General features: G+C 35.3%; 1 protein-coding gene across 1 annotated transcript; it reads right to left on the bottom strand.

Moving 5' to 3' along the window:
- Nucleotides 1–2,790: 2,790 nt before the first annotated feature.
- TSPAN19 (tetraspanin 19) lies at nucleotides 2,791–26,960 on the bottom strand. Its single transcript, XM_012652976.1, has 9 exons — nucleotides 26,887–26,960; nucleotides 19,954–20,046; nucleotides 19,783–19,855; nucleotides 17,932–18,056; nucleotides 12,512–12,586; nucleotides 9,624–9,734; nucleotides 7,174–7,317; nucleotides 4,338–4,421; nucleotides 2,791–3,020 (listed from the first exon to the last, which is right to left on the bottom strand). Exons 2-9 carry the CDS (start codon nucleotides 20,017–20,019, stop codon nucleotides 2,952–2,954), a joined length of 747 nt encoding a protein of 248 aa, XP_012508430.1. The 5' UTR covers nucleotides 20,020–20,046; nucleotides 26,887–26,960; the 3' UTR covers nucleotides 2,791–2,951.
- Between the last annotated feature and the right edge of the window lie 442 nt (nucleotides 26,961–27,402).

Genomic DNA, 27,402 nt, shown 5'->3' with positions numbered 1-27,402 from the left:
TAGATGTTATTCTTATATGTGCATTTATGTGTTGATTAGTTAATACCAATTTGATGGTGAGTACAAATGGATCCCGTTCTTCTGCTCTTGAACTCAAGTCATCCTTGACTCTGCTCTTTCTTGTTTTCTTTTTTCCCCGCTACAGGTCCCAGAACCAAAAGACACTCCTGTCTCTCACACCCCTCCTTTCAAACTGAGGGCAAATTCCAATGACTTCACCCCAGAATGTATACGGAATCTGATCTCTTCCTTCTAACTCCACCTCTACCCTCCAGCCAAACCTATCATCATCTCTTATGTGGATTATTAAGAAAAATCCAATATGTTCTTTCTGCTTCCACACTTGTGCCTTTTAAATCTATTTTTAAGATGGCAGCCAGATTGCTCCTATTAAAATACAGGTCTGACCACATCACTTATGCAAAATCTGCCAATTGCTTCCCAACTCACTTGAGTAAAAACAAAAGCCCTGAGAATGCCTGTTAAGTCCTTTGTAACTTTCTTTATTTCTCCTTGCTCTTTCCTCTTGTTTGCAGTTTTTGTTCCTCTTATTTTCTCATCTCTGTCGGTTCTTTACTCAAAAGTCATTTTCTCAGTGAGGCCTTTTTTTGTCCATCCTATTTAAATCCCATAACCCCATAACTCCCAACACTGCTTATTCTACTTCCTTATTTTTTCTCTATAGCACTTCTCACCATAATAAGATATCTAGTTTTGTTTATATTTTGTTGTTTGGCACCCCTGACTTGATGGTAACCTCCAGGAGAGCAATGGTTTTTTTTGTCTTGTTTTATTCCCCGCTATTTCTTTAGCACTTAGTACAATACTCAACACACAGTAATTGCTCAATGGGTAATTGTTAAATTAATGACTTTTCTTTCCAAAGTGCTCTCTGAACCTCTATGACAAACTGTCATTGTTTCTCTGGGTTTCCACAAAAATTATCACATATATAAAATTTATTTGTTCACATATCTGGCTTTGTGACTGAACTCCAAGTTTAACTACAAGGACAGGGCCAGCTACATAACTTACAAAATTCAGTGCAAAATATAATTGTGATGTCCCTTATTTTAAAATTATTAAGAATTTCAACAAGGCAACTCCCAAGTATTAAACCAAGTGTGGGGCTCTTCTAAATACAAACTGCATGTCCATGAAGCCAGTCGTGTATACCTATTCATCTTTATATCCCAAAAATTAGCAATGTCACTGGTGAAAAGTATTAATAGGTGCTCCGTAAATGCTGTTGATTGGATGCATATATCCTTTCTACGAGAATCTGAAAATGTTCTAATTATATCGTACCATCACAAAATAGCCCTAATTTCCAGAAGCATAATTAAAATGGTGAGCCTGAATCAAGTTAAATGTGTTTTTGTAAGTGACAATTTGAAGGGAAAGTCAGAATCAGGTGTTGTCTTAAATTCTGATTCACTATTTCACTTCTGATGCAGATTAATTTTAGAGCTCTCCAAATTTTCTATCTCAGACATTAAAAAACAAGGTTAAGGAGAGAGGCATTACTCTGATCTACTCTATTTCATTTTACCAAATAAATGTTTATTTTACTGAAGATAAAAAGTAAATTCTTTCAAGACAATATTTCCTAGAATCATAATAGTGATAGATTCAGTCAGTGTTGCATATCCTTTTTGAATTACCTGTATTAACTGAAAATAAGAAATCTAACATATAGAAGCCATTTTTTTCTTGATGGAAAATCAAATATATATGATCAAATAATCAATAATATTTACTTGATTAACAACAATTTGGTTTTCAATTCCCAAGGAGGAGAGAACTTTTTGTTATCAGTGTTTCCTGTAGCATATTTTAGACAAAACAGGAATTTGAAGATAAGTTTTAAATCCCAAGAGAATATTTCCCAAAGAATAGAAGGGATGTCTATTTGACATATGTAAACCTAAAGAAGTTTGCATTACAGAAAATAGTTATTGTATTTTCTTTTGTGCTGACTTTAAAAAGTCCATAAGTCTCTGAAATCTGCACTGTTCTGAATAGATGAATGAGAAGAGAGAAGGTTGAATTAGTAAATGAAAGCGAGCTTTCTATAGGAGTTGGAGAAATGCAGGATCTTCAGTTAATTTACCTTTTCTTCACATCTTCACATCTTCAAGGTTAGGATAACCTTTTCCTATTAAGGACAACAATGATAGTACCTCACCATGTATAGCACTTCTCATTTTTCAAAGGATTTATTTTTCTTTCTTTCACAATATCATTGTTACGACAGGTAGATTATTTTTATATCCTTCAAGAGAATTGTGTACACATGCATTGAACAAAATTTAAGAAAAACAGCGAAGAAAAAAGGAGCAAGTAAAAAGTATGGGATTTAAGTGAGCATTTAGAATGGATTATTTTGCTACAGTTTACACTTCACTATTATTTTAATATTGTATTATTGCCACCAAAGTATATCTAAATCTCTAATTTTATTATCCACTTGCAAGCATTATGAGAAGAGATAAATGATTAATTCAGTACAGAAGCTAGTGCCATTATTTTCTTTCTTTTAAATCTCCTACAAACAGTATTGTTTTCTTAAGATCTGCAAATGAAAGATATGTTAGAACTGCTTAATTAACTAGCATTTTCTGAACATCATAAGGTATTTTCTCTACGTAAGAACTTAAAATATATGGTGACACTTTACCACATTTTGGATTTGGTATATATAATGATATCCTTTAAATTCAGAAAATAGGTAAAGGTAAAGTTTGTAACTGCAGAATTTGATATTTTGAAAAATAAAATTGATAAAGTATGAATGTATTATTATAATTATCAATAATTATTATACAGAATAAATGACTTGAATAGGTCCTAAAGTTTAATGTAATTGAAATCATTTTTGGAATAAAAGAATATAATGTGATTATTTTGAGAATTAACTGATTTCTTCTGGACAAATTAAAATCCAAAGATCATATTTCTGCATGTATTCTATTCTTGATGTGTTTGATGAAACAAACAGTTAACGAGATTTGCAAAACCTGGAAGAAAAGAAAACAATAGGAGATCACAACTTAACCATTAAGAGTAATTTATAAAGTTAACACTTACTATATAGTCACCAAAATGTACATCCTAAGGGGAAAAAGGATAAAACTGGGTAAGAAAATTTCAGAGTAAGGCATGTATAATTGTGAGTAAGAAATCTGCAGAATGAGTCTTCTAGAGTAATCCAGCTGTCACTAAATTCAGGTATAGAGTAGAAAAAGGGAAAATTTCTTATATTTTAATACATGGGCTATCACTGGGCTAGATACTTTGATGAACTGTTGATCTGTTTTTTGTTCATCTTTCTATGTCATAAAACCTATAAACATGCCTCTTTTTGGTAAAGGATCATAAAGGTGGTGTACAAAGGGTAGAAGGTAAAATGGAGCACAGATACCATCCCCTCCTCTAGTCTTGTCTTAAATACTCCAACATGAATACAATAGAGAATAAACATTTTAAAACAATGGCATTAATACTTTATAAGAATGTCTTAGTTTACTACCATTCTGATATTAAAACTGTTACCAATTGAAGAGATGGAACCTTAGGTCAGTGGCTTTGTGGATCAATATATAATCAAATGCAGGATCAGTATCCTATTCTGGAAAATGATGCATTATATATTTGTTCAAATGCTATATTCTCCACTATGATAATCTACCCGCTCTCACAGTTTCTTTGAATCCATAGTCTGTGCTTGTTCTTACCAGTCTTTAACTGAGACTGGAGAATGGTGACCTGTTTCTGAATCCTAATTCTGCCATAGATACTATGTAGGTTGTTGCTTCTTCTTGCCTCTCCAACTCTAGTACAGTACCTGACACATAGTAGATGTTCTTCTCCCTCCAAATTCATTGAATGAGTAAATGAATAAATAAATGAATGAGTATATGAGTGAGTAGTGGGTCTTACTAATGTAAAACATCTGCTTAGATTTCAGAAGTTTGCTAACTTGCAGACTGATCAACATGGTACTCTTATTGCCAAGATAGGGGAAAAAATATATAACCTAAATATATATAGTATATACCTTAAATATAGGAAGAAATATGAGAAAGATACATAGACAGACAGATATCTCAAAGCAATGAAATCACTACCTCTAGGATGACTATTTATTAACAGGCTCCACCCACCTGGCTAATTAAGGGATTGCCTTCACCTCTCCTGGGTATAAACAGTCTCAAGATCCTGGCTCTTACTGTATTAACTTATCTGATTAGGTCCTCACCTGGTGGTTTTGCAATCTATTCTGCATAGATTATACTTAATATCTTTTATGTTTAAACATATGAACAAAAGCTTACCTCGAAAGCCAAAATTCCAAAGTTAATTCCAATTAAAGTTAAAGCATTTGCATTGTACCATGTGCTAATTTTACTTTCACAACCCTAAGGAAAAGAAGTTACATAGATTGACTTGGAGATGAAAATAGTCTTAGACATAATTCTATTGCAAAGGAAAGGCACATAGAGATTAATAATTCACCAAAGTCTAAACAGCAAGTTAAGGTCTAACTGGAGACGACTTGTGGACCAGAAAACTTCACATAATAGCAGGACACCTCAGTTGCTAATTTTAAAGTTGCTAAAATGTTGTGATGTAATTAAAATCAGAAATGCATTAAGTTTTGCAAAGGGATTTGCTTTTCTACAGACTATTGTAATTTATCAGGACACAGTCAGTAGTCCCCCTTATCCACCGAGAATACATTCCTAGACCCCCAGTAGATGCCTGAAACTACTATCCAGGGTAATACTGTACCCTATATATACTGTTTTTTCCTCTATGTACATACCTATAAAAAAGTTTAACTTATAAATTAGGCACAGTAGGAGATTAACAACAATCGATAACAAAATAGAACAATTATAACAATACGCTGGCATCACTATTCTTGCACTTTGGGCCATTATTAAGTTAAATAAGATTTACTTGAACATAAGCACTACAATAACTTGACAATCAATCTGATAACTGAGATTGCTAATAAGTGACTAACAGGTGGGTAGCATCTATACATGAATACACTGGACAAAGGAACCATTCATGTCCTGGGGGGGACAGAACAGGATGGCCCAAGATTTGCATCACACTACTCAGAATGGTGTGTAATTTAAAACTTATGAATTGTTTATTTCTGTAATTTTTGATTTAATATTTTTGGCCCACAGTTGACCACTAATAACTGAAACCTCAAAAACTGAAACTGCAGATAAGGGGGCACTACCGTATTTACCACCACCTAAAATTATTAGGTCATTATATATGAAATGTCTGATTTATAATCAAAATTTTAATTTATTGTATCTCCAACAAGAAGCAGTATAATTAATCAAAGTATGTGCCTAAACTGTCAACAGTTTTGCTATCATAACAGTAGATGGCTTATGCCAGCAGCAAAAGAAGCCTGGAGAGCAAGTGGCAATGAAATCATGAAAGGCATTTTGCACAGTTTGTTGAGAAGTGAGTATTTTTCCTTGCAAGAAGTGGTCCCAAGCCTGGAAGAAGTGGTAGTCAGTTGGTGCAAGGTCCAGGGAATATGATGGATGACAGACAGTTTCTAAGTCCAGATTGTGTAGTTTGAGCAGCATTGTTTTTTACGACATGCGGTCTTTCAAGAGGATTGGCCTGTCTCTGTCGGTCAAACTCAGCTGCTTAATTGTAAGCATCCTCATCATTTCATCGAACTGGTTGCAGTAGACATCTGCTGTAATCGACTGACCAGGTTTCATGAATCTGTAGTGGATCATAGCAGTACTGGACCACTAAACAGACACCATTAGCTTTTTTGGATAAATATTCTGTTTTGGACTGTGTTTTGGCACTTCATCTTTATCCAACCATTGTGCCAAACACTTGTGATTGTCAAAAACAATTCATTTTTCATCACGTGTAACAATACAGTGTAGAAATGGTTTGCCTTTATGTCATGAGAGCAAAGAAAGGTAAGCTTTGAGACGATTTTCTTCCGATGCTTGTTAAATTCATGCCGAACCCATCTATCCAGCTTTCTTTACCTTGCCAATTTATTTCAAATGCTCCAATATTGTTAGAATAGTAATGTCAAACCTTGCTGCTAATTCATGCGTAGGTTGGGATGGATTCGCTTCCACTATAGCTTTCATTTCATCATTATCCACCTTGGTCTCAGGTCACTCACATAGCTCATTTTCAAGATAAAAATCACCAGAATGGAACTTCTCAAACCATCGACTACTGTGTATTCATTAGCCACATACTTGCCAAATACTTCATTGATATTTTGAGCTGTCTGCACTGGATTGGTTCCATGAGGGAGCTCATAATCAAAAATAAAAAGAATTGTTGACTTATCCATGGTTTCACAAAAATTGCTCTAAAAAAAATTTGAAAGATAATCACAAGCCAAACTGTGTGTTTGAAAGAATGAGGAGGTACCTTCACAATAAACAAAAATAAACAGGAAGTGTCAAGGTGAAATGTCAGAGATATCAACTGTCAAACTTAGTACTTAAGGAAATCAGATATTCCATACTTAATAACCTAATATTATTTCCCACATTTTTTAGAAATGTAATCCTCTATTTAATCTGTCAACTAATTATGTAATTGAAATGATACATCTTAAAATCAGAATAACTTCAGTGTATAAACTATACAAAGGATTACAAGTGCTTGGGATGGAAATCCCTAGTTTATCAATATCTCATACCTGTAAATAGCAGTGGCTCCATATTAGCCTTTACTTTTGCTTCTGCCACACATACCTGAACACCATTTTTGTCATCTCAGGGGTCCCATGCCTTCCGTTTTTGCCAACCCTCATGCCCTTTTACTCCTCGTATTGCAGCTACCAGGGCTTTGACAAAAGTGCTTCCTCTTTCTGCGGGTTTCTCAAGGAAGCTTGGGGAGTAAGGATAATGGTATGCCAAGTTCCAAGAGCACTTAAATCACATATCCCCAGATAATTTATTTATTTATTATATACCTGAAATAATAGTAAATTTATACAATTATGTGTTCAATTTATGGAATTGGCTTAAGAATGTAGTCATCATGAATAACATTACTTTTATAGAAAAATGTACTCAGAATTCTAAATTGACCTGTAAAACAAACAAACTACTATAAACGCTTGGAGAAGCCTTGACTTATCTTTACCTCTAGGTAAGTTGCATTCAGTGGCTCATCACAAAACCATTTTTTTAACATAGATTTCGTGCAAGAACATGGCACCAATTCTGAATTTTCTCTATTCTTATTCTTCATCCAATCTGTGTAATTGTGTTGGCCACAGCACTGTAACTAGGAGAAAAAGGTTCTGTGAATTTCACCACAAAGTATTCAAAATGCAGTTAATTATATGTGACTACATATTGAAGTGTTTTTTGTGATGAAGATAATTTATTAATTTTCCCCCACTAAAATGTAATCAGTTAAATAAATAAGTGTATTTTTGTATATTTATTTAATTCATTACTTTGTTGCTGCTATTGTTATCAACAAGAGCTAAAGACCTCTGCTTATATTAGAGGATTATGGTTGCATAAAATTATTATATCTGAATTTTATCTTATGGGAGTCCAGGACTAGAGAAGATATACTTGATATGCCTATATATAAATGATGTTTAGGGCTAGAATATAAAACAGAGAACCACCTGAGCCATATCTTGCTCCTAACTGTAGCAGTTCTCTTTATATTTACTCAAAATATGCTTGAGACAGAGTCTCACTGTGTTGCCCCGGCTAGAGTGCCGTGGGGTCAGCCTAGCTCACAGCAACCTCAAACTCCTGGGCTCAAGCGATCCTCCTGCCTCAGCCTCCCGAGTAGCTGGGACTACAGGCATGCGCCACCATGCCCGGCTAATTTCTTCTATATATATTTTTAGTTGTCCAATTAATTTCTTTCTATTTTTAGTAGAGACGGGGTCTCGCTTTTGCTCAGGCTGGTTTCGAACTCCTGAGCTCAAACAATCCGCCCGCCTCGGCCTCCCAGAGTGCTAGGATTACAGGCGTGAGCCACCGCGCCCAGCCTGTAGCAGTTCTCTTTATATTTACTCAAAATATGCTGTCGTATGTGGTTAGCATAACTAAGAAAAGATTCAAGTCTATTTCTCCTCTCCTACGGTTAATGTGAGATGTTAACTTTCAAGTTGGTATTGTGTGAAAAACTGCCACGAAGAACCAAAAAAAGGATAACAACAGTGGTTGTAGAAATGATCAAACTTCTAAGAAATGTCTCATTTTCAGTGCTGATCCAGAAATCCTATCAAGATGAGTGGGGAGGATGTGAAAGAACCAGCTTATGTATTTGTCACCTAGGAAATAAAAGTTGTGAGTATCTAATTATTTTCTAAACCTGTTATTGAAAATGATAACATTAATACTGCCTTTGTTACTAACAATCTTAGTGCAATCTAGGAAATGCTAAATGACTAAAACAATGCTTCAGAGTTAGGGTACTGAAAATTAACTCAACCGACAAAACCTACACGTTATCTCAATTATATTCACTTCAAGGAAGTGTAAACTGGATATCATGAATAATAGTGAGGCCATACACATATTTTCCTGTTTATAACTTTATGACCATAGGAAAGTTCAATCCTCTGCTGCAAGTTGTAGTGCAGTCTGAAAATGCAATACACATACAGATCACATACATCAGAGAAAAATAAGATGAGTAAAAGTATTTGTAATTACATTTCATTTTCTTAAAATGTAAGATCTCATTTCTGTTATCACATTTCTAAAAATAATAACTATTTTTTATGTGAGGCATCTAGTATAGCAGTAAAGAGTACAAAATCTGGTGCCAGATTGTGTGGGTTTGAATCTTGGCTCTGCCAATTATTAGCTGTGTAATCCTGGTTAAGTTACTAAATTTCTCATCCTACATCTATAAAATGATAGTAGCTCCTATCTTATTGGGTTAGGAGGATTCAATGAGTTAATATATGCAAAGCACTTACAAAAAGGTCTGGCATCATGTAAATGTCTGCTATTTTCTTTATTGAGCACTTACTATGTTCGAGGTGCTGATCTGTTCCTGTAAACCATTTGGCTGACAATGGCAGTTCTCTTACCCTTCCACTGCACCTGTCTAGAAAAATCTGAACTGTGAAATCTGAACTATATATTCTATCTATTACTTCAATTATTCTTGACAACCAGAGGTAGGAGTTTTACTAATATGGAAGTTTAGAGGGTTACTTGTCCCAGGGTCGCAAAGCTACTGCATGACAGTCCTGGCATGTAGGTTTAAATGGTGACCACCATGCTACTCTGCTGCCAGCAGGGACTACTGCTTAGACTTATCTCCCAGTGGGTGCAACAGGACAGACTATCTCACTTTGAAAAAAGACCACCAACTCTTTTCCAGATGCAACCACCTTAAAACGCACATCAATTAACCCAGAAAAAAAGATAAGAGTTACAAAAGGAGATGAAAGAAAACTCAAGATTTGTAAGTGGGAACAATTCCATCCAGTTTGTTTGGAAGAAATACAGCAAACTCTAAATCCTCTTCCCCTAGCCCCTGCCTCTCTTTTCTCTCCTATCCTGTAGTAGTCACCTTTGACATCTAATTTTTAGTGAATTCCATCTTACTGTTTTCTGTAAAGCATTCAGAATAGTCCACTGGGGTATTTCTTCAGGCTTATCTTTAGATCCATACTCAGAAATGATTAAATCAATTTTATCACGCCATAGTTGACAAACCTGTTGAAAATTGTATCAAAAGTGAAAATTTCATAGAAACATATCCTGATGGTTCCTCAGGAGTACCAACACCAAGAGAGTATTCAATGTCAGTTTGCTGTTTTTTGCTTATTTATAAGTATTTTCTTTCTTTTTTGTTACTCTTTTTAATAATTTCAGTGAGTGTCAAAGCATTTGGTCTTTCACTTTGTGATCTATAGGAAGAATATATTAGGCTCATTTCAGATTAGGGAGGAAATAATGTTCTATTCTCCTGAATATCTAAGGGAAATTTCAAACTCTCAGGAAAACTGTGAAAGACTTTGATAAATGGACCAAAAAAAGATTACTGAGTGTCTTTTGAATGGAAACTAGGCTTTTTCTAGCACATTTCAATTTGAATCTATGGGCCTCTGTACCTTTCATGGTCTATTTTATTACCAGATAAAATATAAATTTTATTAATGCTACCTTTCATGGGTTATAACTTAATTTATTTTGCAACTTTGTAAGTTGTAGAAAACCATAATTATTGAAATGATTCTTGAACAGAGAAGTACAAATAAATTTTTCCTGGTGAGGGTACATTTAATTCCTCCCCTCTCCAAACCAGCCTGTTTTGCATCTAGAAAGTGATGGCCTATATAAGTGTATTCTCTTTAGATTCTCTATTGAATCAGTTTTTATATCTTACTAGTTCCCTTATTAATCAAGACATTACATAAAATCACTGACATGTGTCTATTGCATTTTTTATAAGAGTTATGATTTTTACATTTTAAAATATTATCCTTTCATAATACTGTCAGGACTTAGAACATGATACCTCCAAAATACAGCACCTTTGCATACTGAGTATTATAAGCTGAAGGAAATTGAAAAAAGCTGCAGAAGCATAAAGGTCACTCTTTGACCTTCTCTCATCTTTCTCCCCTGAAGTATAATAGGTCACAAAAAAGTTTTCTGATCTATCTTCCCAAAACTAGGCTATAACATCCTCATTCCAGAGGATTCTCTCCCTATACCCAGAAGCCAGAAAGAATCTGAACAAACAGGTCTTAATAAATTCCCCCTGGTTTATTACCACTAGATCATACCCCTTTGTCCTCTAATCACACTTCCACATGACTGTCCATAAAAATACAGTTTTACCTGGGTGTTGGCATAAAAGATTTAGAGGCTTACAAGAGCTTAACCCAGTCTGAATGCAGAAGACAAATTGATATAAACAAAGCTATTAGCTCTGGGGTCAGCTAATAAGCATTTGAGTCCAGGCTCTGTCATTTGGCCATGAAATATTTTAGTAAATATTTCTCATCTGAAAGTCTTAGTTTCCTCTTCTATAAAATAGGACTAACAGTGCATCTCAGGGGGTTGTTGTGAAGATTAATAATATAATCCCTGTAGAGTGCTTATAACAGCCTCTGGCACATGGTAGTTATTAATCAATAGTTCTTAATATGTGTGGAGAGGATTATGTGAATAATATTTATGTAAATTTGGGTGATTTTGATAAACTATATTGTTCAGAGTTTTTATGCGTTATATTCAGGTTCTATCACTAGGTTCAAAAGTTTGAGGCTCATGGCTTGGGATGCAGTGCTTTGCCACTAAAACAACTTTCCAATATCTACCTGCTGTGGCTGACATATCTTCAAAACCCCTCACACACACACATAGACAAAGACACAGACACACAAACGCACATACATATACATTTTGGGTGTGGAGAGAAGAAATTTTAGCTCTAAATGCCAGGCCATTAACAGTAGACCCTGGATGCTAAGATATCCAGGGAAGATGCCAAACACAACAGAACAAATGAAGTCAGAGGGCAATGGGACTATTCAGAAAATATTTCTGGGGGCTTTGACCATTACATAGGAGTGGAGATATAGAGTCTAGGCACCAGTGGAATTCATCAGGATCTCCTTGAAGATTAATTAAGAGAAGGGAAGAAAACTCTTGAATAACTACTTTATGACAGAAACTTGAATTATCGGTTAATGATAACTGTGTAAGGTAGGCAGGTATTAACCATATTTTACAGATGAGGACATAGGCCTAGGGCTGATAAGCACGTTGTGGATCTGTAAGCACACTTGGCTATATGACTTTAAGTTCGTGCTCTCTTCCCTACAGGACAATCTCCCATGATACAAAGACAGACCTTGCTCAAACTGAAACACTGAAACTTCTTAAAAAATTAAAAGTAACTGTAGGTTGTAATATGTAAGTTTTATTACTGAAAATGTTTTTTCAAGTAATTTACTATATGCTAAATTTGATAAACACAAATCTTTCTATAATTAATTTAATTATGTCACTCATCACTCTAACTATGAAAAATATATGAATTATTCAGCATGTCTTATTTAAATGAAATTGCTAAGTTTCAAATTAGTAAAAGTCCAAATGGATTTCTTTACAAAAATATTAGTACGGTGATGGAGTCAGAAGTGGTAGCCAGAGTTGGTAGGAGGGGCAGGAGGAAAGAGTATAGGAATTTAAAGTCCTAAAACTTGGTGCCATTTTCTATTCTCCTATGTTTTTTGTTATTTACAACTACTTTCTTAAGCATACGCAAACAAAGTCAAAGACAAGTTCCCCTAGCCCACCCATTCAATCTGACCCCTGACCCCTTCCTATATTCTAGTACTTCCATTGAATACTTTTTCCCCCAAAGACATTTACCTTTGGCTTTTAATATAAGCTCAAAGGTTTCAGTAATCTAAGGGATCCAATTTCCTTTAGATTTCAAATAAAAGAATGTATTGATAAGGATTTACTTTCCATACCTCCTCTTTCTTTGTGAAGATGATCACTGAAAGTATAACCTGAACACCAAAGGCCCATGTTATCAGTATTGCATACTAAAACAAAACAAAAAATAGAGATGATTATTATGCTTCCAATATATATTTTATATGCTAAAATAATGGGAAAGTGCACATGATATGAAATATTCAGACTTAAAATGCATATAGCTGTCGCTGAAGCTTCCTGCTTTCATAAATGAGTGAAATTATAAAAATAGAAAGTCAAAGAAAAAATCTCAATGAACATTTGGATAAGAATAAGATAGAAAGAAGTGATAGTATTTCATGAGAACCTTAGTCCAATGGAGTTGATGATACCATCTTCCTTCAGATCTAAAATATACATATGGAATTCTGTATGTATATTTGGATTATTTCTTTGAAAACTAAAAATACTTCTATCCAAAACCAAATAAAATGATTTTCACTTTTATTCAACTATTTAATTTAAAAAAATCTATGGCCACTTCAATCTTCTCCACCATAGCAGCTGCCAACCTAAAAAAAGATACTAGAGAAAATTACCTCTAAATATGTTGAGTGACTCGGGATTTAGAAATAAGGATTATAATCCAGATTGCATGGAATGGCAGACCACCAGTGCATTTGTTAGGTAGATAGTGAGAGATTCTGGGTCTCCTAGGAATGATTGTGGGTGTCTTGCCTTGGTGCAGTTGCCCCATCTGGGAAGAAGGACAAGGGTGGGTCCCAGGTCCCAGGTCTTGGTCCTGTCCCATGCAACTGCCATATCTGAGGTAGGAGGAAACACCCTACAAACCTGCCAGTCAGAATTTAGCATGCTAACTGCAAAGAATGCAGAGGTCTCTTTAGTCCATAAGCCAAGCAGCATAGGTACAATAGAGTCCAGAAGTGACCTAGAACAACCCACACACATAGTAAGACTCAGGTCATGCAACTTCCAATTGTCCAAAGCGGTTCCATGGTGACATTTGAACCACTGGGAGGTCCCTATCTGGACACCATAAAACAAGACCCAGCCCATAACAAAACTCTCTTTTTTTCCTGCTAAGACAAGGGGTCTGGTCATCATCCGTGGTGTATGTATCTTGCTCTGTAAACCTATATCTTGCTCTTGCTCTATATTCTATCTTACTCCCCCTCAATAAATTTCACCTCATGCTTGCCTTACTTTGGACATCTGTTCATTCTTCGGCCATGAGCGTGCCAAGAACCAATATTTCAGACCCTGAAACCTAACATATTCAGTGAGGGAAAGGTAAAGGGAAGCTTTTATTAGTAAAAAGGGAGAGATTTATGTAAGCTTCTTAGAAATAGAGTTCATTGGTTCCAGAGATTCAAAGCCAGATTTGTCATCAGGTCATCATTAGTGGAGATGCTGTCATTGGGCAAGTGTTTTTCTGGGGCATCTTGTCTGGATACTGCAGTCCTAAAGAATGTAGTGATAAACCTATTCAAAGCAGGAGATGCCTGAAAAAGGGTTTCTTGTGATGCTTTTGGAAAGTCCTTGGAAACAGTTCTTATCTCAGACATGTAAGCGTAAGCCTCCTCTCCTTGATGCCTTTCCGGCCTGATTTTGTTTGGGTCTTACAATAGTAACTTCCTCCTGGTATCTGCAACTTTCACACAACACATATTAATATATATATATATATAATCTAGTATTCATAATTATTTAAAAAGTAAGCAATCTGAATATTTACTACACAAAATATAAATAGTAATGATTTATTGATAATATTTATCAATTCCACATACTTTATGCAATTAATATTTTCTACTTGAAATAAATTATATTTCCTATCTTGAGAGACAAAAATTTCATAGACAAAAACATGGTCTTTACAACTATTTAAATATTTAGATTTGTAATACTTCTCTGTGCAATATCTCAATCTTACACTAATAGGAGATTGGTAGAGGTGGGAAAAATTGTATGAAACAATTTTAAAAATTACTGGATGTCTTAGATTAGAATATGTATGTAAAAATCCAGTTTTAAGTCGTGGAATAGCTCTTGGGCCTATAAGATTTGCCCATAAATTAACTATGTGAATTAATACAATTAAAGGAAAAATGTGTTCATCAGAAAAGTATTGGTAAATTCAGAGGAAAATAGCAAAAGATTTATGATGGCAAAAAGTAGCAGTACCTTTCCATGGAGTATGCAGAAGGGATGGTGGAATCTTGGCTTCAGGCCCTAATATGTCAGAGCATATATTCATGTATGTCCTTTTGATGGTGTCTAACAGGCTTTCTCATTTGGATATCATTAACAATTGAATCATATGATGCAGAAACTTATGAGATATTAACATTTTCTCCCTCTAGCTTCCTCCTTCCTTTCCCATCTCCAATCCCCAACATTATACTAGTAGTAGGCTTAGCATCTCCTTTGCCTAAATGGAAATTTGTGGCAAGGAGAAAATTCAAGATTTTCTTGCAAACCATTTCTGTCCTGGTTTCCATACCCAAAATCTGAAGCCAAATGATAAAATTATTCTAAGGGTCCTAGAAGGAGAGAAAGATAAAATTTGAGATGAGAGGTTGCAGTGAGCTATGATGATGCCACTGCACTCTACCTGGGGTGACAGAGTGAAACTCTGTCTCAAAAAAAATAATCATAATAATATGCTGGAATAAAAATAAATGAATAAAAAAAGAAACACCTATATGGCACAATAATTATTCTTACGCACTTTATGCAAATAATCAGGCCAAGTATAGTGAGACTAAAGTTTATTTTTACAAGTAAATTGATCCTACTATGATTTATCTTTTAAAAAATAGGAAACTGGAGAGAAAATAAATATGGTTGAGAAAAAAGAAATTACAGTCTACCTGTTATTAGATTCTAGCCTTGTCTACTGTTTTTGAGTTTTTGTTATTTGCCTGCAATTTGGACTGAATCCCAAATTCTTTCCTGACTACAAGTTTCCAGATAATGTTTTCAATTTTTTTTCCATTTTTTCTGACTTAGACTCAATGAAATTGCCACTATCTTGTTCTGAGACCCTGCAAGGATACCTTGGGCCATACAAACTCCAGGTGAAAAAAATTTGTCAGATTGCAAATGCCTACTTCCACTTTAGCTGAAGATGCTTTGAGTTTAATATCTAGATACTGCAGCTGGATGTCTTCTAGACCCTAACAAAACTAATTTATGAACTGTTCCAAATATTAACTCGTTTTTCTTCTGTTTGTAAACTCATCTGCAACGCCAACTCCTGCAATGAGACACAGCTGTTTAACTAAACTGATCTGTTCACAGGACTAAGAGACTGACGAAAAAAAATAGGATGATGTATTTAAATCTATTCCAATTTGTTTTTTTCTTCCACTCCTTAGTCCAAAGATAAGAGCTTGGCTTTTAATAGGTAAAACCTTTTGATTTTAAAGTGGGGACTGAAAGAAATTAGAAATATTTTAACTCAAAATGTATTTCTTTGACATAGTTTGGGATGTGCTGCCACAGAAGTTAACACTGTAAAGCTGTCTTTTGAATGTGAGGCTGGGGGCAAATTTACATCGGTAGAGAAGCTCCATTGCAGCCAATTCTTTCTGTACTTGAACTAGAAAAGATTAACTAAGATTCTCCATTCTCTTCCCCATAGACTTAAGAAAGGGTTGCCAGGAAGATACCAGGACTTTTGGTAGCCAAGCTTGCTGGGAATCCCAGTCCCTAACTACAGAGTATGTGCCAACAAAGACATGATTAAAAACCTGTCTGCAAATCTAGCACTGATCACAGAAGCAACGGCGAAGAGCCGTAGGGCTTAACAAAGATCCTTCAACTCTCTAGCCCAGGTAGTCCTAGATAATCGGGTAGTCTAGGCTTCCTATTGGCTAAACAAGGGGGAGTCTATGTGGTGTTAAACACTACCTGCTGTATCTATATAAGTACCTCAGGAAAAATGGAAACCTGAATAGAAAAAGTTTCCTAATAAGCTAGGTGGCTACAGTAGGTCTACTAGTGACTCCATGACTGATTGGTTTTCAGGGTTATTCACTTGGATTCCCCAAGGACTTCAGATCAGTTCTGCAGGCACACTTGAAGCTAGGACTGTCACTTTTTATCCTAAGGCTCCTTATCTATCTTATAGATTGTTCACTTAAGTACTGGGGTAAGGCACTAAATGAAAGTACTAATGTTCTTGTCATGCAAACTTTAGGTCCTCAACCATGCACCCATGAATACTTAAAGGCAACTGCAAAATGGTTTCATGCCTCTTTTCTCATTCCTCTTAACCCTAACTATGCCTCTTGTCAGCAGGAAGAAGCCAGATCAGTCCTCTGCCCTTTTCAATCTCTTTAGCCCACACCTCAGGAATGAAGTGGGACGAAGCCCAGGGTTGGGGGCATTGAAACTGCTCTTCTGTCCTTTATAAAATTTATTAAATTATAAATTAATAAAATAAAATTTCAATTTATAATTTAATTTATAATAAAATTATAAATTGATAAAATTATAAAATTAATAAAACTAACAAAGGGCCACAAGGTGGGAACTGTGGTTGGGGGAATATATATATCACCAGCCATTGTTCCCTTGCTTGTTTTCCTATAATTGCTTACTACTCAGGAGTCATACAGCTGATGATCATAAAGTTTCTTAGCTTTCTTCATTGCTCCATAGGAGCATAATCCTTGTGAACTAAGGCAAGTTTCTGAGATATTTTCCAGGTGGAAAGCTGCATTCCAGTGGAATGGCTGACCCACCCAGAGCAGTGGCCCACACCAAGGAACTGACTCAACTGGTCTTGCAACCCCCAGGAAGGAACTGACTCAGAGCAAGACAATTTTACATTTCTGTGGTTCTGCCCCATACCCAGCCAATCAGCAGACCCAATCTCCTAGCCCCCTGCCTGCCAAACCATGTTTAAAACCCTTTCTCCCAAATTCTCGGGGAATGGATTTGAGAATTTCTTCTCATCTCCTTGCATGGCACCTGAAATATTTAACTCTTTCTCTGCTATAACTCCTGCTGTCTCAGTATATTGGCTTCCTCTTGAGCAGCGGGAAATGAATCTAGTAAGGGTGTATAACAAATGTGCTGACTATAGAATCTGTTTCCCTTTCCTGGGTAAGCTCATTGACTTTAACACACTGCATTCTGATTTCAGTCTTCAGATTCTTAAGTTGGTTAATTGTAGTTCACACTAAGAGATGGATTCCTATTGACTCTGTGATGAAAATTAAACATCTACATGTGCCAATGCTGAGGTCCAGATTTGATCTATGGAAAACTCACCAAAAGAATCCTACCTGGAAAAGTTTCTTGGGAGGGGATGCTTCATTTGGGATATCCCCAAGGACATACTCTACTGCAATACCATGGTAACACAAATATTGTTAATTTGTGTAATGAGGACACATAAAATCTAAGATACAAATTCAGGCTATTGAAGTGAAATACATACCAGAATTAGCAGCCATCTGATTTTGTTGTGAATTCCCAAATAACCCAAGAGACAAAGAAGAACAATTGAAGATCCTGTTCCAATGAAAATTTGAGAAATATATACTATATTGTGACTATTTTCATCTGTGGAAACCACAAAATGACATATTATGAAGTGATATTTTATTTTTTTTATTTAATAATTGCAGCAACCCAAGGTTTCCCTGAGTAGCTGTTGGTAAACCACTAGGATTCTCTCTCTCTTTTTAACCTGATCCTAGAACCTCTTACTCTTAGCCACAACCTTTCTATCTTTTCTGACATGATAGAGAAGTTTTTTAATCTCAGAAGATTTCTTTAACCTTATTTTAATTGTCCTCTGTAATAGAAGAAATTTTTTCCTCTCCTATGTCAAATGTACATTCAAATATTCATTTATTCATTCATCCCAAAATGTTTAGTACCTAACATGTGTGAATTAGGTGTCCCCTGCATACACTCTGAATTTTTTGTTAGTGTAATCCTTTTCAAACTATATTTCATTCTTTCTCCATCTAGACTGTGAGCTCTCAGTGCTAGAGATGATATATATCTATATACTCAACAGGCTAACTGTTGAATGCTTAGTGCTGTGGCATAGACTACAGAACAGTAAATGCTCAACAGACATTAGTTTGAAAAAAAAAGGATAAATGAGTTAAACATGCCAGAGGTTTTATGGGACAACAGTGGAGGCAGTAGCTTGTACTAGATCATAAAAACCAACTGTCAAATTTTCAGGAAATTTGCAAGCCAATTGAATTCACATTGGCACCTTAAAATTGGCCATTATGGAAGTATTTAAACCACGGAAATGGCAAATGTCGTAAATCCAGACCCTCCATCTTAGAACTGGTTATTAAACATTTACCAGCACACTACTGGGTACAGGGGGACCTAATCCAGTAGGGGCAGGGGGTTAGAGTTTGGACAAGATTCTTGGAAAAGGGAATACATGATTTTCTTAGGCTTTAAGCAATAATTGGAAATAACCAGGTTGGAATTGTGAAAGCATTTCTCAGACAAACAACGGCAGTGTGTGTAGGAAACTCTGCTTGGTTGGAACTTAGAATTTGAGACAAATGACAAAGGAAAGGTTTGCAGGAGAATGAAAAGAATTGAAATTATGGGCACTTTGTTCTTCAGTCTTCCTCACTGGAATTAAGCTCCATGAGGACAGGAATTTTACTTTTTTTATTGTTCACCACTGTATCCTTAGCTAATGGGACAGTGCCTGACACACAGAACATGCTTAATAAATATTTGCCTTATAGGTACACACATATACACGTATACGTGTATACGTGTATACGTGTATATGGCGATGGGTAGCCAGAGAAAAGCTTTTAATAGAGGACTTACATGGTTACATTTGCATTTATTTTATTTTTTAAATTGACATATAGAAATTGTACATATTCATGGGGTACATAGTGATGTTTCAATAAATACAATGTATAGTGATCAGATCAGGGTAATTATTATAGCGATCATCTCAAACATCTATCATTTCTTTGTGTTGGGAACATTCAAAATCTTTCTTCTAGTTATTCGAAACTATATATTAATAATATATCATCATTAACTACAGTCATCCTACAATAGTATAGAACACTAGAACTTATTCTTCCTGTATAACTGTAATTTTCTCCCTTTAATAAATTTCTCCAATTGAAAGAGACCTTTAGAGGGAATGCTGGATGATGCTTAGTAAACTTTATTCAGATAAATACTGCCACCTGCTGAATAAATCATGTATGCATGTATGCAATTGTTTAAAATGTAATACCTTGTTTATTTCATTGAGAGAAAAAGAAAAGTAGATACATACCCAAAGCTGTTAAAAAATTATTTCTATCTAATAAAAGCCACAGACCAAATCCAATGAATAAAAGTCCAAGAACCTAAAAAAAAAGATGGTCAATGCTTATTTTTTAGTAATTGCCTAAAAAATGCATTACGTTTTCTTTATTTATTTTTAAATAATTATGAAGATTCTTACCAAGAAAACTCCATTAATGAGATTAAGAAAGTATACGAAAATTAATGTTTTGTTTTTCCTTAACATTCTTTTTCTCCCTGGATAGTGATGAATCTGAAAAGATAACCACAACTTTAAACATTCTACACAACTTTAAATAATTCTGCCTACTCTTGTCCTTTAATTGCACATTTTTCTTCTCAAATCAGTTGTCAGTATAACATTCTCCCTTCCCCAAATGTAAGGACATAATGAAGATATCTTGAAACTATACCTGTATCTGTATTTTTTGCTAAGCAGTATCTGCATTTAAAATAACAAAAATGTTATCTGCAACATGTTGGCTAGGCAGTCGAAGCTGAGAAGACATTTGTATAACATGTCAACAACAGCCTTACTTCAGTAAGTTTAATTCTTGCAGTTTTCAGAAAGTAAGATTTTTTTTTTTTTTTTTTTTTTTTGAGACAGAGTCTCACTCTTTTGCCCAGGCTAGAGTGAGTGCTGTGGCGTCAGTCTAGCTCACAGCAACCTCACACTCCTGGGCTCAAGCAACCCTTCTGCCTCAGCCTCCTGAGTAGCTGGGAATACAGGCATGCGCCATCATGCCTGGCTAATTTTTTCCATATACTTTTAGTTGCCCGATTAATTTCTTTCTATTTTTAGTAGAGACAGGGTCCCGCTCTTGCTTAGGCTGTTTTTGAACTCCTGAGCTCAAACAATCCACCCGCCTCGGCCTCCCAGACCGCTAGGATTACAGGCATGAGCCACCGCGCCCAGCCAGAAAGTAAGATACTTTGTTTTCAGTTTCAATACACCTGTTCACCTTGCCAGAAAGTTTTCCTTCACCTCTGCCTGCCCATTTTCTTTCCCAGAATAACATCAGCTCCTCATTGGGGTCTTGACTTGGAGACTTTTCTCTTACCCCAATTTGTAGCCTCTTATTTTCTCATTCACCTTTCTTCTTCCCCACATAGAGTCAGAGGTATTTAAGTGGTGAAAGTAGTCTTGTATAGCATTACAACCCTTGTTTAGCACATAGTAGGTATTCAATAAATATTTATTGATTGAATAAATGGATAGATGGATGAATTATATTTAGTCTATAATTTAGTTTGGTATAAAGTATAAGAAATTAACTTAAGGTTGTTTTCATTAAAAATTATTTCCATATAGCAAATTTTCCTAAAACTTTTATGGAAAAATCAACACTTACCCCATTGGCTTTTGGTGCTTTGTTTATTAAATATGAAGTTTTCAAATTTTCTTCAGTATGTTTCTCAGTTTTCTCTTTTCTCATTTGTTTCAATTCTAGCTAGCACCATACTTTTAAAAAGTATTGTAGTTTACAAAGTTTTAATATATGTAGTGCAAAACTGACATGATGAAAGCATATTTAATAAGACTATTTTGAAGCTATTTGTTCCTAATTAGGAAGAAACCAATCTGTTTGTTGAACTAAAGGATGCTTTAGAAAGTGGAGAAATAAGAGAAGTCTATCTTAGAGTATTTGCACTACCCTCCCTACTTTGACTTTAAGCTATATTCCTCCTAAAAACTCCCAAGGTTCCTCTTCTCAGCTTCAGGAGTGTCTCCAGGTTTTGTCTTCTATCTCTTCTTTGAACTCTCCTGCTGTCATTTGGTTGCTCCACTTTCGGTCCTGTCATCTTATTCCTTGATTCCTCTAATGCCTGGCATGTTTTTTTTTTTTTCTCTTTATCTTCAAACTGTGTTTATTTATTTATTTATTTATTTATTTATTTATTTTTATTTCAGCATATTATGGGGGTACAGATGTTTAGGTTACATATGTTGCCCTTGCCCCCACTACCCCCCCAAGTCCGAGTTTCAAGTGTGTCCATCCCTTGGATGGTGTGCATTGCACTCTTTGTGTATGCATATACCTGTCCCTTCCTCCCCCCTCCCCCTCCCCCCTGCCCGACATCCAATAGATGCTATTCTTATACGTGCACTTATGTGTTGATCAGTTAATACCATGGAACACTCAGTTGCAAAGACTGCCTGATTTTTATTTCAGTTACTTCCAAAGATGCTGTAAATCTATATTTTTGGTTTCAATTCTATTTACTGCAGCATGTGGAAAAGCTGGGATCCTTTTCTACAGCCTGACCAAGAACTTAGGCCGAAAGTCCTGGTCTCTTGTTTGTCTGCAAATGAGAAATAGAATGGTCCCTAATGAACAAGAAAACTCTGTAGTAACTGGTGAGAAATGTTGAAGGCATGGACTTGACTTTGATGCAGTAATTAGAATGTTAGGTAGGGTTGAGCTGAAATGCTTCATCAAAGCACCCAAATACAGAAATATTCTCTCTTAATCCAAGTGGGTGATTGGTTCCTTTCTAGGAAATCATCTTAGAAACTTGGGGCTAGGTCTGGCCTGTTCAATAAGGGGATCCCAAATATGCTCCAGGTGTCATCTTTTATAGTTAGAAGAAAGGAAAAGAAGAAAAATTCAGGCAGGCATCTTTTAAGCAAGTGAGATGGAAGCTGTACACTTCTCTTCTGTTCATATTCCATTGGCACAGACTTCGCGTCCCATGGCAATACTCAGCTGTAGTTGGAGGCAACCATGTACCCAGGGTGAAGGAAAGAAGTGATTTACGAGTGGGGAGGGCCAAAGAAAAAGCCCAGCAATTAGGACAGGGCAATTAAAAAATAATTAGTAAAAGAAAAAGAGGACTCAGATAAAATTTTAATGTGCTTTACTATGGAAAATAAAGAATCAAATATGATCAGAAGGATTCCTGTAGTGTGGGAAAATAAAAGAATAGTAATCACTAGAAATTTAAAAATTGGGAAATATATCATTTAGAAGAAAAATTTATAAATTTAACATTTAATAATTGAATTTGAAGTGGTAGAAGATATCTATGTGGTTATGTTTCATAAGTGGAAATGGAGTGCAGATACATGGGTAGCATAGGCTATGCAGACTCAGAAGTCATCCACAGAGAACCAGTGTCATGGGAGTGAAGGAAGGGGAAGAGGGATTGTCTATAGATAGAGATGGGCAGATGTTTGATGGTAAAGAATAATATAATTAATAATTTGAAAAGATATACAACTATTATGTATCCATAATAATTAAAAATTTTTAAAAACACACCAAAAAAGAATTTGAATTTTTTAGAGCAAACTTATACAAAGTGAGAAGATAATCAAAGCACGATCTCATGGAAACCAATAGAGGAAAACATTTCTAAAATGGTGTTACATGATACGGAGGTCAAAAATGATGAGGAAGCAGTACTCTCAAAGCCAGCGAACCTGGTAAGGAGGATGTTTATGGTAATTAAAAAACAGCAGTTCAAGGTCAAAGAGTTAGAATACAACAAACTGGGTGTCCAAGTAACGAGCCAAGAAGCCCATGGCCATGTTTACACGGAATGGTAAGAAGAGACCGTCTTGTACTGGTCTTTTTAGCCACAGCCTCCACATACTGGAAACCATGCAATGAAAATAAAGATGTGCTGAAACAAAGATGCACAATAAGTTAGTAAGGTTCTTATTTAAATATTTGTAGTATGAATGGTCTGTATTTTCTTTTGGTATAAACAAAGAATTTGTTTTTATAATAACTTAAATAATGTCCTCCTGGTGTGGTATTTCTTTTGTTCAGTTCCTGACTATTTATTTAATGGTTCAACAGCAGAGATTTTTTTTTTTAATAGCACAAGTTTCATGGGGATGGACAACTTACAATAATTCACCTATTCATAAGTGTTATTTTTCATTAGTTAAATAAGCTCTAATTGCTTGTTGTTATTTTTATGTTCTTTCTCAGTGCCATGAGATGCGAGCACAGACATGAAGAAGTGAGAGTACATCAAGAAGTCAAATATTAAAACCTGTGGCCAACTCTGAATTATGTGTTGGGGTTAGGGCAGGGAATAAAGGGAACAGAGAAGTTTCATAGAGAAGATGATTTTGAGATGACCCTTGAAGGATGATTACGACGGTCCTAGTCAGACAAAAATGGAGTGGAGGTAGGAAGTATTCAAGACAGATGCGACACTGTGTTTACAAGCTCTGCAGTGAGGTGTAAGGTGGCATGGGCCAGAGTGGCAAGAGATGAAAGATGAGGCTGGAAAAGTAGACTCAGTAAAGACTGTGATGGATCATGTATGATTTGCTAAAGAATTTTTTTTTTCTGAAGGTAATGGGGAGCCATAATTCTGGCATCAATGTGGAAGCCAAATTAGAAAAGAAACCTAAGCCAGGAAAATTTACAAAGCTAATTAACTAGTTCACAAGAGATGAATGTGATCTAAACAGCAAGATAACCATGGGGATGAAGAACAATACCAGGATTCCGAGAGAGACAGTAGGAAGTAGATTTGCCAGCATTGAGATGGTATTAATAGAAAGAGTCAAAGATGAAACTTGAACTTAAAGTCTATAGAGCTTAAATAAGTAAGCTCTTAACATTATCCCATATCCTACAATGTGTCATTTATGTTGATTTCCCTGATCATCCAAATATTGCAAATTAGTCATTATTATGCTGTTATCCCCGGTATTGCCAATGAGGAAAGAGATTCAGGAAGGTAAAAAATACCTTTTTTGAGGTCACCCAGTTAATAACTGGCAGAACTGAAATTCAGACCCAGAGATATAAACCATTCTCTCGATAACCTTTCCAAGCTCCAGTGGCATCATCTGTAAATGTCGATTATAATAATACACCTCTCAAAGGGATATTGTGAAAATTAAATGAGATTATGTTTGTAAATTACTTTGCTTAGTGCCTGACTAGATGTTAGCTATGAATTTTGTTTTATCACATCTTAATATAGAAATACTAATGGAGATGTGTATGAGGATGGGAAACAGGATGGGGACTGTGGCAAAGCGATGAACTCTTACTTTCCTGTGAAGTAGGTTGTCACATCAACTGCAGGGAGGGAGCACAAAGAGGGTTAAAAAGGGAATCTGAAGGTTTGAGATACTCTGTGTGGGACAAGAGAAGCAGAGGTCTAAAAATCCAATATGTGACACTGTAAACCACATATTCGAGTACCGTAATCGATAATCACCTTGCCTCAAGAAAATGAAACAAACGAACGAAAATCCGCTATGCAGCTCTTTTGAGTGATAGAATGATATTTTGGAATATTTAGATTATATCACTGCCATATGAAGAATAAAGCAGCTTTTGAAGAATGCTATTAAACTAAAAAGGTTCCACCATTCAATTAGCATTTTCAAAGAAATACTATTCCTGCCAGATAACAAAGAACAATTTTCTCTCATTCTTTCATTCTCTCAATAAATATTACATGTTCTCCGAAGGAAATATGTAGTGTTAGACCAATAGGCTATAAATCAATCAGGTTTGGGAGTGATTTTCAAAATATAAATAAAGTTACTTATACAAAAGAAAAAAAACACTCACGTTAAAGGGTCATGGCAAACCAACATACTCAATTTGAGACTATAATTTTAGGAAGATTGCAGTTAAAAGAATTTTCACTAAACTCTAAACAGTTGATACACAATAATTTCAAGTTAAATTTATGTATAATCTATACCTATTTTATTTAGATAATTGCTGCATTTTGTTTCTTTTTGATTAGTAATATTCTAGTTAAAGTATGACAGATTTATAAAGTTGTCATTTTTCTTCCAAAGGAAAAATCGACACGGGAATATAAGAGATCTATCAGCATGGATAAATTTATCTTTAGAAGGACTTTCAATATGTTTTTCTTTTTTGCTGTCAGTTTGTTTGACAAGGTAAGCTTCAAGAAGAAAAGCAATTTAGATATTATTTTAAAAATTAGTTGATTACTAAAATTAGTTATTTCAAATTATTTTTTAAAAATTGATTACTAAAGGATTTGATCATTTTTAGAAGTCTAAATAGTTTGATAATCATGAATGAAATTAATCTTAAGATTTTTACATGTTCACTTCAACATAATACGGTAGTCTAAGCATTTTAAATAAAAAGTTTGAATAGTCTATAAATCACCAATAAAGCCAAATTACAAAATAAAAAAAAGTGGCATTTGAGCATAGATTTTTTAGTTTTTTTTTTTTTTGTCCTCCCCCCGCCCCCTGAGCATAATGAAAATACCTTAAATTTAATTAGGTGTGAAACCCGATACAGTTTATTTTAAAAAATCATCATCTTTCTTGAAGGAGGCACTAGCATGTGTGTTATTAATATGAAAAGTCTAATTTCTCGCTCTGTATTATTAGTTCTTATGTTGGTGCAATTCAAGTTTATTGTTACCAGGAAATATAGTGTATTTTCTTTCAGAGGCTCAAGGAAATATTTGCTTTTAGTTTATTGTATGGCAGATATTTTTACAATTATGTTTAACCATTTCCTCTTAGAATTTAATGTTTTGTTTGCAAACTTTGAAAAAAGTAAAGTCAAAAATGTTTTTAACTAAAATAAAATTTCACATTTTGTACATTACATCTTTGCTCCACAAAAAAAAAACTTTGATGAATTTTTAAATTAGAATTAAGTAGCATGAAATATACTTAGAACTTCAGATTTTATATTGAAATGGTGGGTATCTATCAATATTTTTACAGTAAAAGAATTCCAGAAAAGAATTTTTCAAATGTCTCACCCCACACACCTGAAGAATTATAGGGTTTAAATGGCCATTGATTAATAATTGATTGGTTTATTTTTTTTTTCTTCTTTTAAAGAAACTGTTGTCATGAAAGGCAAACAAACTATTGGCTTATCCTCCACACTTCCAGGTCTCACAAGTTACTATTCAGGATTAAGGTTTTGTGGAATGAACAACATACACATAGGCAACTCATCATTCACTGGATGTGAGTAGAAATATAGATAGCTCAGCCGCAATTTAAAAGTCAGGTTATTTCTACTTGGGTAATCGTAACAAAATGTCATTTCTTCATTAAATAGTTTCCAAAATATTTTCAAATTATTGAAGTATTAAAATCTACCTGGAACAAATTTTAAGTTCCTTCTCCGGCCCCCGAAATTCAGCGTTCGTTCCAATTTAGAAGCGAGACTGTTTGTCCTTCTCAGGCTCCTGTACGGAGAAAACGGTCTCTCTTCCTTGAGATTGGCTGTTGCCATGGTAATTCTTTGTTTAGAGGCTGTGGGCGCTGTCTTCTAACCAGACCAGGAACTTCGCTGCTGGTGGGTGAGCAGGCCGGGATTTGTGTTGGGGGTGGGGGTCTGGGGGGCAAGGCAGAGCCGCGGGAGCGCAAACGGAGCTGGGCTCCTCTCTGCTAGGGCCAGGCTTCCAGGAAAGGGGGAAACCGCTGGTCGAGGGGGTGGCTACGCAAGTCTGCGAACCTGGAGGCTCCCTTTAATTACATTCTGATCATCTATGGAGCCTTCGATGGTTACTGCCCGCCACCAATATACACCAAGCGACAGTTCTTTTCCTTCCTTCCTTCCTTCCTTCCTTCCTTCCTTCCTTCCTTCCTTCCTTCCTTCCTTCCTTCCTTCCT

Source organism: Propithecus coquereli, unplaced genomic scaffold (genome assembly GCF_000956105.1).
Source record: "Propithecus coquereli isolate 6110/MARCELLA unplaced genomic scaffold, Pcoq_1.0 Scaffold405, whole genome shotgun sequence".
Lineage (NCBI taxonomy): Eukaryota > Metazoa > Chordata > Mammalia > Primates > Indriidae > Propithecus > Propithecus coquereli.
Note: the sequence above shows the minus strand (reverse complement) of the source record. Positions and strands in the feature narration are given on the sequence as shown.

Coding starts and splice junctions, on each gene's coding strand:
- TSPAN19 (XM_012652976.1), bottom strand. CDS start 20,019: ATGTTAAGGAAAAACAAAACATTAATTTTCGTATACTTTCTTAATCTC. Junction 12,587..17,931: donor TCAGATGGCTGCTAATTCTG/GTATGTATTTCA, acceptor GTTTTGTTTTAG/TATGCAATACTGATAACATG. Junction 4,422..7,173: donor TGAATGCAACTTACCTAGAG/GTAAAGATAAGT, acceptor TCTTTTCCTTAG/GGTTGTGAAAGTAAAATTAG.